The 13,915-nt window shown below is 45.0% G+C and overlaps 1 protein-coding gene across 1 annotated transcript in view; it reads right to left on the reverse strand.

The window, feature by feature from the left end:
- The window catches only part of LOC129863444 (polypeptide N-acetylgalactosaminyltransferase 2-like), a 130,692-nt gene that overhangs the window by 15,834 nt on the left and 100,943 nt on the right, over positions 1-13,915 (reverse strand). Inside the window, exons 4-8 of the mRNA XM_055935450.1 lie at positions 8,747-8,845; positions 8,534-8,601; positions 7,968-8,033; positions 5,262-5,383; positions 170-257 (exon numbers count right to left, since the gene is read on the reverse strand). Of these exons, the coding sequence (XP_055791425.1) occupies positions 170-257; positions 5,262-5,383; positions 7,968-8,033; positions 8,534-8,601; positions 8,747-8,845 (443 nt within the window). The remainder of the gene's footprint in view (positions 1-169; positions 258-5,261; positions 5,384-7,967; positions 8,034-8,533; positions 8,602-8,746; positions 8,846-13,915) is intronic.

Below are 13,915 nucleotides of genomic sequence, written 5' to 3' on the forward strand. Positions count from 1 at the left end.
ACCAACCAGCCACTCAGTCAGCCAGTCAGTTCGTCAGCCAGCCACACTCCAAGAAACAGACTTCTTTGGCAGAAGGTGACATTGGGTACAGAGTGAAAACTGCCATGTGATTTTCCAGCCTGCCCTGGAGAGGAAAGGAAAGCTGCAGGTGTAGATGAGTGGGATTTACCTCCTTTGAGATCGGCCGAGGCGCCTACGTACTGGAAGTTGTCCATGTTGATGACGTCGATGATGGGGGAAACAACCCGCGTTTTGTCCTGTGGGAGAAGTAAAGAGAGAAAGATGGGACACAAAGATGCAGTGTTCCACTAGATTATATAGAAATAAGACTCGGGGACTGAAATAATCAGTCAAAACCACCACATCATTTCACAACCAAGCACTAGATAAAAGCTGAATAACAAATTACAGTCCAAAACAGATCTGCGGCGAGTCAAACTTTTGTCCACATATTCACTTAAATGTATGAGCTTAACACAGCCAAAACACAAATAGATTTCCAAGAGGGAAGTACAAGATTTGCTGAGCGTGACATCAGTCAGATGGATTGGATCATTCCAGAACTATTCCAAGTCTTTTGATGAAGCAGCAGAAAACTACAGCAGTAACTGTGTTCCATTGAAGTTTTGTCAAGCCAACGGTGAGTTAGAGCTCTTTAAATCAAGTAACATTTTAGGGGTCAAATAATCATATTTAGCAGATGTTATTGCGGGTGTAGCGAAATGCTTCTGTTCCTAACTTCAACAGATCAGTGATATCTAACAATACACACACATCTAAAATTAAAATAATGGAATTAAGAAATAGAAATATTAGGATGAGCAATGTCGGGAGTCCGGAGTGTGTGTCAAATCAAATAAAATTGTATTGGTCACATACACATGGTTAGCAGATGTTAATGCGAGTGTAGAGAAATGCTGAGAAATGCTTGTGCTTCTAGTTCCGACTATGTAGTAATATCTAACAAGGATTCTAACAATTTCACAACAACTAACTTATACACACAAATGTAAAGGGATGAATAAGAATATGTACATATAAATATATGGGTGAGCGATGGCGTAGGCAAGATGCAGTAGATGGTATAGAATACAGTAAACACATATGAGATGAGTAATGTAGGATATGTAAACAATAATAAAGTGGCGTTATTTAAAGTGACTAGTGATACCTTTATTAACTCCATTTATTTAAGTGGCCAGAGATTTGAGTCTGTATGTTGACAGCAGCCTCTCTATGTTAGTGATGGCTGTTTAACAGTCTGATGGCCTTGAGATAGAAGCTGTTTTCCAGCTTTGATGCACCTATACTGACCTCGCCTTCTGGATGATAGCGGGGTGAACAGGCAGTGGCTCGGGTGAATGTTGTCCTTGATGATCTTTTGGCCTTCCTGTTACATCGGGAGCTGTAAGTGTCCTGGAGGGCAGGTAGTTTGCCCCTGGTGATGCGTTGTGCAGACCGTACGACCCTCTGGAGAGCCTTACGGTTGATCGTGGTGCAATTGCTGTACCAGGCGGTGATACAGCTTGACAGGATGCTCTTGATTGTGCATCTGTAAATATTTGTGAGTGTTTTAGATGACAAGCCACATTTCTTCAGCCTCTTGAGGTTGAGGAGGCGCTGTGTGGGTGGACCATTTCAGTTTGTGATGTGTACGCCGAGGAACTTCCCACCTTCTCCACTACTGTCCCATCGATGTAGATGGGGGGGTGGGGGGGGGGCACACACATCCCTCTGCTGCTTCCTGTAGTCCACGATCATCTCTCCTTTGTTTTGTTGAAGTTTAGTGAGAGGTTGTTTTTCCGACACCACACTTCGAGTGCCCTCACCTCCTCCCTGTAGTCCGCCTCGTCGTTCTTGGCAATCAGGCCTACCACTGTAGTATCGTCTGCAAACTTGATGATTGAGTTGGAAGCGTGCATGGCCACGCAGTCATGGGTGAACAGGGAGTACAGGAGAGGGCTTAGAACGCACCCTTGTGGGGCCCCAGTGTTGAGGATCAGCAGGGTGGAGATGTTGTTTCCTACCCTCACCACCTGGAGGCGACCCGTCAGAAAGTCCAGGACCCAGCTGCACAGGGCGAGTTTGGAGGGTACTATGGCGTTAAATGCTGTGCTGTAGTCAATAAACAACATTCTTACATAGGTATTCCTCTTTTCCAGATGGGATAGGGCAGTGTGATGGCGATTGCATCATCAGTGGACTTATTGGGGCGGTAAGCAAATTGGAGTGGGTCTTGGGTATCAGGTAGGGTGGAAGTGATATGATCCTTGACTAGTCTCTCAAAGCACTTCATGATGACAGGAGTGAGTGCAATGGGGCGATAGTCATTTAGTTCATTACCTTAGCTTTCTTGGGAACAGGAACAATGGTGGCCATCTTGAAGCATGTGGGGACAACAGACTGGGATAGGGATTGGTTGAATATGTCTGTAAACACACCAACCAGCTGGTCTCTGAGGACGCGGCTAGGGATGCTGTTTGGGCCGGCAGCCTTGCGAGGGTTAACACGTTTTACTCACGTTGTTAGCGGGCCGTGTCAGTGGCACTGTATTGTGCTCAAAGCGAGCAATGAAGTTGTTTAACTTGTCTGGGAGTAAGACGTCAATGTCCGCATTGGGGCTGGTTTTCTTTTTGTAATCCGTGACTGACTATAGACCCTTCCACATGCGTCTCGTGTTTGAGCCGTTGAATTGCGACTCTACTTTGTCTCTATACTGACGCTTTGCTTGTTAGATTGCCTTGCGGAGGGAATAGCTACACTGTTTGTATTCAGTCATGTTTCCGGTCGCCTTGCCATGATTAAAAGCGGTGGTTCGTGCTTTCAGTTTTGCGCGAATGCTGCCATTAATCCACGGTTTCTGGTTAGGGGTTTTAATAGTCAGTGGGTACGACATCTCCGATGCACTTGCTAATAAACTTGCACACCAAGTCAGCGTATACATCAATGTTGTTGTTTGAGGCTATCCGGAACATTTCCCAGTCCACGTGATCGAAGCAATCTTGAAGAGTGGAATCCGATTGGTCAGACCAGCGTTGTATTGACCTGAGCACAGGCGTTTCCTGTTTTAGTTTCTGTCTATAGGCTGGGAGCAACAAAATGGATTCATGGTCAGATTTGCCAAAGGCAGGGCGCGGGAGGGCTTTGTATGCATCGCGGAAGTTCAAGTAGCAATGATCCAGAATGCTACCAGCTCGTGTCACGCATTTGATATGCTGATAGAATTTAGGGAGTATTGATCTAAGGTTAGCTTTGTTAAAATCCCCAGCTACAAGGCCTCAGGACGTATGGTTTCCAATTTACATAAAGTCCACCGAAGTTATTTTAGGGCCAACGCGGTATCTGCTTGGGGGGATATACACAGCTGTGACTAATCTAAAAGAATTCTCTTGGAAGATAATGCGGTCGGCATTTGATTGTAAGGAATTCTAGGCCAGGTGAACATAAGGACTTGAGTTCCTGTAGATTGTTATGATTACTGACGCATGGTGTAATCACAAGGCACACACCTCCGCCCTTCTTTCCAGCGAGATGTTTGTTTCTGTCGGCGCGATGTTTGAAGAAACCGGGTGGCTGTACCGACTGACAAAGTATCCGGAGTGAGCCATGTTTCCGTGAAACAAAGAATGTTAAAATCTCTGATGTCTCTCTGGAAGGCAACTCGAGCCGTAATTTCGTCCACCTTGTTATCTAGAGTTTGGACATTGGCGAGTAATATGCTAGGAAGCGGTGGTGTGCTCGCCTTCTGAGTCTGACCAGTAGGCCGCTCCTCTCATGCGGCGACCACGTTGTTTTGGGTCGGCCTCTGGGATAAGATTGCATGTCCAGGATGTGTGCGTATATATATATATATGTGTGTAAAAAGTCAAGGGGTCCGAATACATTCCGAAGGCACTGTATGTGTGTGTAAAACTATGAAATCACATATGGAATCATACAGTAACCACAAAAGTGTTAGACAAATCTAAATATATTTTATTTGTGAGATTCTTCAAAGTAGCCACCCTTTGCCTTGATGACAGATTTGCGCACTCTTGGCATTCTCTCAACCAGCTTCATGAGGTAGTCACCTGGAATGCATTTCAATTAACAGGTGTGCCTTGTTTAAAGTGAATTTGTGGAATGTCTTTCCTTCTTAATGCTTTTGAGCCAATCAGTTGTGTTGTGACAAGGTAGGGGTAGTATACAGAAGATAGCACTATTTGGTAAAAGACCAAGTCCATATTATGGCAAGAACAGCTCAAATAAGCAAAGAGAAATGACAGTCCATCATCATTACTTTAATACATGAAGTTCAGTCAATAAGGCACATTTCCAATAACTTTCTTCAAGTGCAGTTCGAAAAATCATCAAGAGCTGTGATGAAACTGGCTCTTATGAGGACCGCCACAGGAAAGGAAGACCCAGAGTTACATCTGCTGCAGAGGATAAGTTCATTAGAGTTACCAGCCTCAGAAATTGTTCAAGTAACAGACACATCTCAACATCAACTGTTCAGCGGAAACTGCGTGAATCGGACCTTCATGGTCGAATTTCTGCAAAGAAACTACTACTAAAGGACACCAATAAGAAGAAGATACTTGCTTGGGCCAAGAAACACAAGGAATGAACATTAGACCGGTGGAAATCTGTACTTTGGTCTGATGAATCCAAATTTGAGATTTTTTCCAGCCGCCGTGTCTTTGTGAGATGCAGAGTAGGTGAACAGATGATCTCTGCATGTGTGGTTCCCACCGTGAAGCATGGAGGAGGTGGTGTTATGGTGCTTTGTTGTGACACTGTCTGATTTATTTAGAATCCAAGGCATGGCTACCACAGCATTCTGCAGCAATACGCCATCCCATCTGGTTTCACCTTGGTCGGACTATAATTTGTTTTCCAACAGGACAATGACCCAACACACCTCCAGGCTGTGTAAAGGAATTTGACTAAGAAGGAGAGTGATGGAGAGCTGCATCAGATGACCTGGCCTCCACAATCACCCGACCTCAACCTAATTGAGATGGTTTGGGATGAGTTGGACCGCAGAGTGAAGGGAAAGCAGCCAACAAGGGCTCAACTCCTTTAAGACTGTTGGAAAAGCATTCCAGGTGAAGCTGGTTGAGAGTACCAGGAGTGTGCAAAGCTGTCATCAAGGCAATGTGTGGCTACTTTGACAAATCTCAAATATAAAATATATTTTGATTTGTTTAACACTTTTTTGGTTAGTACATGATTCTATGTGTTATTTCATAGTTTTGATGTCTATGGTACACACTAACCTCTGCCACCCTTTCCAGGAGTGGTTCCAGCCAGTGTTCATTACACTCGCAATGGCTGTCCAGGAAGGTGAGAACACTGGCAGTGGCTGTGTCGGCCCCTCTCACCCGCGATCTCATCAGACCTGTGGAGGAGTAACACGCCTGGTGCTCTTATCAATATGTCATCTACAAATACACAATGGTTTATTCATGTGTGTGCAGGCCTCTCATTTCTATGTATACAGTACCAGTTCTCTGAAGTTTGGGATGTGCATATCACAATAGTTGGCTACTCATATTTAAATATTTATTTACATTAAAACTTTTCACATTATTAATACAAATCTTAAAAATACCCCCTGATTAAAATGGTTAAATTTACTTTATACATTTTAGTCATTTAGCAGACACTTATTGTAGTAACCTGGTATATTTATGTTTACCAATAGATGGCAGTATTGACTCAAGACGGGGGTTTGCTTCCCGCTATCCGTAGCTATTTCATATGTCTGCCTATATAACTATGATTAAGAAAACGTCGGGTAGCTTAAGCCAGGTGCATTAGAGAATGTAATTCTAAGTTACTAACTCTTAGAATGTAATTCTAAGTTAAATACTAAACCGTACTTAAGTCTCATGAGTCGTAACTCTAAGAAACCTTTAAGGATACTACACTTATCTAGAGCGACATTATCTGAGTGCATTTTTATACAGAGCGTGAATTTGTATGCTTTTAATAACTTGGTTTGAAGTCATCTGGTATGCTTTTAATGACTTGGTTTGAAGTCATCTGGTATGCTTTTAATGACTTGGTTTGAAGTCATCTGGTATGCTTTTAATGACTTGGTTTGAAGTCATCTGGTATGTTTTTAATGACTTGGTTTGAAGTCATCTGGTATGTTTTTAATGACTTGGTTTGAAGTCATCTGGTATGTTTTAAATGACTTGGTTTGAAGTCATCTGGTATGTTTTAAATGACTTGGTTTGAAGTCATCTGGTATGTTTTAAATAACTTGGTTTGAAGTCATCTGGTATGTTTTAAATGACTTGGTTTGAAGTCATCTGGTATGTTTTAAATGACTTGGTTTGAAGTCATCTGGTATGTTTTTAATGACTTGGTTTGAAGCCATCTGTTATGTTTTAAATGACTTGGTTTGAAGCCATCTGATATGTTTTAAATGACTTGGTTTGAAGTCATCTGGTATGTTTTAAATGACTTGGTTTGAAGCCATCTGGTATGTTTTAACTGACTTGGTTTGAAGTCACCTATTACCTGCTGAAGTGCTAGGTCATATGAACTTTAATCCTGGGTTAGATAATTCAATTCTCGCTTAGTTGGTTGAGAGGGGCAGAGTGTGGTGTGCCATTGGTTGAGAGGGGCAGAGTGTGGTGTGCCATTGGTTGAGAGGGGCAGAGTGTGGTGTGCCATTGGTTGAGAGGGGCAGAGTGTGGTGTGCCATTGGTTGAGAGGGGCAGAGTGTGGTGTGCCATTGGTTGAGAGGGGCAGAGTGTGGTGTGCCATTGGTTGAGAGGGGCAGAGTGTGGTGTGCCATTGGTTGAGAGGGGCAGAGTGTGGTGTGCCATTGGTTGAGAGGGGCAGAGTGTGGTGTGCCATTGGTTGAGAGGGGCAGAGTGTGGTGTGCCATTGGTTGAGAGGGGCAGAGTGTGGTGTGCCATTGGTTGAGAGGGGCAGAGTGTGGTGTGCCATTGGTTGAGAGGGGCAGAGTGTGGTGTGCCATTGGTTGAGAGGGGCAGAGTGTGGTGTGCCATTGGTTGCGAGGGGCAGAGTGTGGTGTGCCATTGGTTGCGAGGGGCAGAGTGTGGTGTGCCATTGGTTGAGAGGGGCAGAGTGTGGTGTGCCATTGGTTGAGAGGGGCAGAGTGTGGTGTGCCATTGGTTGAGAGGGGCAGAGTGTGGTGTGCCATTGGTTGAGAGGGGCAGAGTGTGGTGTGCCATTGGTTGAGAGGGGCAGAGTGTGGTGTGCCATTGGTTGAGAGGGGCAGAGTGTGGTGTGCCATTGGTTGAGAGGGGCAGAGTGTGGTGTGCCATTGGTTGAGAGGGGCAGAGTGTGGTGTGCCATTGGTTGAGAGGGGCAGAGTGTGGTGTGCCATTGGTTGAGAGGGGCAGAGTGTGGTGTGCCATTGGTTGAGAGGGGCAGAGTGTGGTGTGCCATTGGTTGAGAGGGGCAGAGCGTGGTGTGCCATTGGTTGAGAGGGGCAGAGTGTGGTGTGCCATTGGTTGAGAGGGGCAGAGTGTGGTGTGCCATTGGTTGAGAGGGGCAGAGTGTGGTGTGCCATTGGTTGAGAGAGGCAGAGTGTGGTGTGCTATTGTGGAGTTGTAAACGACAATCAGTTTTGCAGAGATAGCAATAATGAACAGAGGACTGCAGCCAAGTCTTTTTGACCTAATAGTCATTCTATTGGAGAGCACACAAAGCACTTTACAAAAATATACTTGTTCTTACAAACTCTTCATTGCTTTGGAGTGTATATTTTCTCCCCATTGGCCCCAATAAACCTGTTGAGGTTTCCTTTCCTAGCCCTAATGATCCTTCTCTGCTGTTAAAAGTGGCAAATCACTTCAGTTGATTTGATTAGGGTACATGCAGTGTTGGACAAGGTCAAGGACAATGGGCATCAAATACTATGATGATGACTAAAGCCTGACCAATCATTTTCAACTAGCAGTTTTTTTTCCTTCAAATGCATTTCCCATTTATCCACTCACCTTCTCGTCGATCGTTTCGAAGAACCCGGATCTTCTCAATTTTCCCCAACAAGGCTCCATCTTCAGCTGAACCACGAGACACAAACCTTGGTTACTAAAATAAACCATCTATATACATACACACACGTCAAATAAACATCTATATAGGACTTATAAGGGCTTTATGAAGACTTCTTTTCAGCCATAAAAGTTATGTTTCATTTAAAGCGGAACCAATGGTTTACTTAGTGGCCCTCCAGTGACGCCGACACTGTCTAACAGACAACTCTAGAACGACTCAAAGATCGCTTTAATCTATTTCAAAAGGCTGACGGGTAAAAGAGACCTCTATGAAAACTCAGGAGGAAAAGATGAATGATAGGTGTGATGCCTGAGCTGGAGGCACGTGCCCTTAAGGGTCACCCAGAGTTTAGAGGGACGGAGCCTGAGAGATGGTTCAGGACAGGGGCTTTAGTTTACAGACCGGGTGGCGAGGGAGAGAAGGACCTGGAGCCTGTCAACCAGTGCCAGTACTGATCCAGAGTGACAGGGCAAAACAGAGAGTTAACACTCAAACAGCAACTCACGGTTGTCACTGTAATCATCAACCAGGATTATCTCCTTGACAAGGTGGGGAGGACTCTTCTTAAGAACACTGGACAGGGAGGGCAGAGGAGAGGGTTAGACATGGGTTAGCATCTCCAGGCCTAGCCTGTCAGAGAGAGAGAGAGAGGGTGTGTGTGTGTGTGTGTGTGTGTGTGTGTGTGTGTGTGTGTGTGTGTGTGTGTGTGTGTGTTCACCTGACCACGGTGCGGAGCAGAGCTGAGCGGGCCTCATTGTGGAAAGTGATGATAACACTAGAAGCAGGCAGCTCCGTCTTCCACTGTTTATGCCGGCAGCTGAGGGAGAAAGGGGACACACAAATTCATTAGGACACTGAAAACAATCAATGGCCAAAAAGGACCAATTATCTGCCTTTAAAAGAGAGAAACAAGGGTTAGCTGGTGTTGTGTGTTCCAATACGCTGGTTGAATAACTTTAGATATCATGTTGAAATCTCCGGGCCCCCCCAAAAATTGCTTACAGATAAAAAAAAATAAAAAAGTTACACACTCTCGTGACGGTTTGGTGAAGCTGTAATGGAAGGCAAGTCTTGCTTGCGTAAACGATGGCGCCTCAGATCAGCCCTTTGAGATATCAATATGACAGATGGGCTAATCCACTAGAGCCCAATCACCAGCAGCTACGGCTACGGGTATGGGTGAGAGAGCGCAGCGATTCCCCGCGTCAACGTCATTGACATGGAGTGCCCACGATGAGCCTCCATGGAGCGAGAGAGAGAGCGAGCGACAACACTAGAGTAAGATTGTGACATCAATCAATGCTTCCTACAGGAGTTACAAGACAAGACATGACACGACTCTACCTTTTTTTAGGAGAACTAAAGGCATAAAATAGCTGGCCATAGTCCCCAGAGTAGAGGTCAACTATGATACCATCTGGGCCTAGAGAGGACCTCCTAAAGCTGCTGGATCGATGGATGCCTGATCTACTTTACAGACAGTACCTGAAACACACACGACTTCAGTAGTGGACTATTTAGTGCCCCAGCTGAACACCAGCAGGTCTCCCATTAGACCATTATCTACTGCCTGGTGTCTCCTACAGTAATCAAGTTATGGCTGTTAGGGGAACTACATTGACACAGACTGAGCAATTATTTTTTTAACCTTCCTTGGAGATGGTGTTTTCTACTCAGTCTGTCATAAAGAGGTAAACCGTCTATAACATGTTTGAGATGACACGTAGCGGGTATAACATGAAACGGAATATGGGTGATTAGCAATGTACTGGCAAGGCTCCGGCATTTTAATATATGCATTTCACTATGTTTCCATACGCGTACAGTGTAAATTCCAGATCCTGCTCCAGATACCTGTCAGTGGATATGTCTAGGCACCAGATATGGGTTCAAATATTTGTAATTTGTATTATTTAATGTATTATTTAAATTACTTTCACATACTTTGAAAAGTATTTAGAAAAAAAATATTTGAAAATTCAAATATTTGAATGTATTTGGAAATAGATTTATATTTTATACTTTCCAAATGTATTTTCAAATACAAATATTAAAATAGTCAATGTATTTGAACCCAGGTCTGGCTGGTCTTAGGGGTATATACTGTAATTTCACATACCCTAGTATTTCTAGGAAATTATCTAAAAAAAAAAAAAAAAAAACACACACCAGAGAAGTATTTAAAATAAAAAATCATTAAAAACGCATGTATTTGAGTCCAGAACTGGTTGGCACTATAACACGATTTCACTGAAGAAGAGGCCATTTCCTTTGATCTACAGGCAAACGTGTACAGTCTGTGCCTGACTGGAACATAGCACATGTACACCCTCCACAGGATGATTCCTAACCTACATTACTGTTAGGACTGCATTCACATTAAAGTCCATGCTTCTTCGAATGGATGTAAAGTAGTGAAGTAAACCAACCCTGGCTTACCCAAGCCCTTGACACTGGATGTGTACCAAACAAACTGCGGCACGCCCTTCTCTCTGCACAGACATCATACTTCATGTAATATAGCTCCCTCTGAGCTGCGTAATAGAAACGAGGTGTCAGTAAGAAGACACTGTAGGGAGGGGATATGAAAGACTAGACATAGTGTGAAGAAAAACAAGCACGGCTGATGAGTTGTTTTGTATAGCCTACTGCATGGTCCTTGTGGCCTCTTCACGTGCACGCCATGCAGCGCGTCACAATGTGACCCGCTCACATTTCTCATGAAATATTCATCCGGCAGTGTACACCGAGAACACTTAATTAGAATCAGAGAGTGGCTAAAATGCCAGACAACGGTTACAGAGTCCCCGCTGGGTCGACAGATGATACATAAAACATTCTCATTAAGACCCGTAGCCTCCAGCAGGCCTCCTGCCATCCTAGGTAACGCTCTGTCTGAAGAGTAAACAAGAAGCCAAGCAATTTAGGCTTGTCTAAAAAAAGGACATTGAAAGTAAGCGCCTCCATTTTGATTGGCTTTAAACAGACACAAGGCTCTGTTGTGACGAGAATCAGAGGAGTAATCTCCCACCTAAGTGTTTGATGGTGCCTGGCAGACAGAGCAGAGATGGGGAAGAGAGGAAGCTGAGCTGAATTTAGAAAACCGACAGAGCTCTCGCGCACATCAAACACTGATAGGAAACTGATAGAGTTGTACAGAAAACGTCACTGATGTGACCATATGTTTAGCACCTTACATACAGTACAGTAGGGATAGTGGTACTTAGGCAGGGAGTAATCTCAGAAACTCAGAACTAAAATTGTGCATATTGCGTCGAATGCTCGACTAAGTTCTGGGGGGGGGGGGGGGGGGAAGCAGGACAGTAGCTCCACCCCATTCTTTGCAAGTTTCAAGGTCAAGTCTATGGGCCAAATGTCCCCTCGCCTTTCGTTATTCGAAAGATGCCAACATCTAGCTGCTCGTGGCAAGGTCATATCATGAAGACTCAGTTTAGTTAAGTGTTCATTCATGTATTTAAATAAGATTTTTTACAATGTACACAAATGTAAGAGGCAACTGTCCCTTTCTGCTTCGGTACTGTCCCTTTCTGCTTCTAACCCGACATACTGGCGGGTCCATTCTAACCCGACGTACTGGCGGGTCCATTCTAACCCGACGTACTGGCGGGTCCATTCTAACCCGACGTACTGGCGGGTCCATTTAACCCGACATACTGGCGGGTCTATTCTAACCCGACGTACTGGCGGGTCCATTCTAACCCGACGTACTGGCGGGTCCATTCTAACCCGACGTACTGGCGGGTCCATTCTTCTGATGTAAAGTGATTTTATGTTCAGTTTTCTTTTCAATTTCTGAAGAGGACTTCTAGTTCTATTCATATGATTTCATATGTACATCTAAGTGTTGTATATAAACCTTGAGCATTTGGGCCTTTCCTCAGTTAGAATTCTGGTTGAAAACAAATGTGACAATTTGAAGCAGAATGTTGGAAAGATTGTGGGGGAATTCTTCTAGTGGAAATACTGTACTTAGAGCCATGGCTCAGGAGGTGTATTAACAAAAAAATAGGTGACATATCTTCCACTGGTGCCAAGAGTCCAGGACAAGAAAAAACAACAGTTGAGTTGAAATAAATCCTAAACCCATTTGTACTAGTGGTTGTACTGTAGTAAACATGGTTCAAACACTCGGGGTAACCTCCCTGTGGCTCTGTAGACACAGCTCACATTTACATGGGAATAGAGGAGCTTCAAATGTATTGAAATATATGCATGTAATGCATGTAGATGTTGGGCACCTTTCACTTGTCTGCTAACCGTGTCAGCCAGAGAGAGCTCAAACCCTCAGTGAAGACAACACTTTCAAAGACACTGGCCTAATCATGAAGGGTGTCATGGAAACCAATATATACAGTCAATATGTTTTTCCCCTAATCATACCAAATTAGAAATGTATCTTATGTCAACTATAGAGGAAACGTATCCTTGATTCAAATACACTGACTAGCACTATGGCCATATATGGTGAACCAGCATTAATTTAATCCCCAGATACTTCAACCCACACACACACACACACAGTGAGAGGAGCCAAGCTGGTGAGGCAAACAAATCAATGTGCCACCGCCTGGCATTGATATCAATCCACTATGAATACAGAGACCTCTGCATGAAATAATTTTTCACTAGAGCACATACTGTGATCCTGGAACATTGACAACTGAGAGATACAGTTCAATCCCCTCCTAGAAGTTACCACTCTCTACAGACACAAACAAGGGAAATTAAACAAGGAAAATTAAATCAGCATGCGGTACCTCTGGAATAAACAAATCAATCACTGTGAATTCTACCCCATTTCCATGTTGAAACTAACAGGACAGAGTGAAAGCTGAAAGAGTGCATATGATATGGAACAAAGTAAAGATTAGTGTAGTTGTAGCATTCATCACAATACTCCTCTTCATGGCAACGACAGAGAGAAGAGAAAAAGCTGAAATATCCATGTTCACATTCAGCCTGGCTGCTTCACGTCAGCCTGCTTCCTGGTGACTGCTTTACGCCCAGCCTGGTGACTGCTTTACGCCCAGCCTGGTGACTGCTTTACGCCCAGCCTGGTGACTGCTTTACGCCCAGCCTGGTGACTGCTTTACGCCCAGCCTGGTGACTGCTTTACGCCCAGCCTGGTGACTGCTTTACGCCCAGCCTGGTGACTGCTTTACGCCCAGCCTGGTGACTGCTTTACGCCCAGCCTGGTGACTGCTTTACGCCCAGCCTGGTGACTGCTTTACGCCCAGCCTGGTGACTGCTTTACGCCCAGCCTGGTGACTGCTTTACGCCCAGCCTGGTGACTGCTTTACGCCCAGCCTGGTGACTGCTTTACGCCCAGCCTGGTGACTGCTTTACGCCCAGCCTGGTGACTGCTTTACGCCCAGCCTGGTGACTGCTTTACGCCCAGCCTGGTGACTGCTTTACGCCCAGCCTGGTTCCTGGTGACTGCTTTACGCCCAGCCTGGTTCCTGGTGACTGCTTTACGCCCAGCCTGGTTCCTGGTGACTGCTTTACGCCCAGCCTGGTTCCTGGTGACTGCTTTACGCCCAGCCTGGTTCCTGGTGACTGCTTTACGCCCAGCCTGGTTCCTGGTGACTGCTTTACGCCCAGCCTGATTCCTGGTGACTGCTTTACGCCCAGCCTGATTCCTGGTGACTGCTTTACGCCCAGCCTGATTCCTGGTGACTGCTTTACGCCCAGCCTGGTTCCTGGTGACTGCTTTACGCCCAGCCTGGTTCCTGGTGACTGCTTTACGCCCAGCCTAGTTCCTGGTGACTGCTTTACGTCAGCCTGGTTCCTTGTGACTGCTTTATTGGTGTATAAGTGACCCTGCATTACCTTGAGAACTTTCCTGCAGGCGCACTGACCACAGGCA

This window comes from Salvelinus fontinalis, chromosome 1, assembly GCF_029448725.1.
Source record: "Salvelinus fontinalis isolate EN_2023a chromosome 1, ASM2944872v1, whole genome shotgun sequence".
Taxonomy (NCBI): Eukaryota; Metazoa; Chordata; class Actinopteri; order Salmoniformes; family Salmonidae; genus Salvelinus; species Salvelinus fontinalis.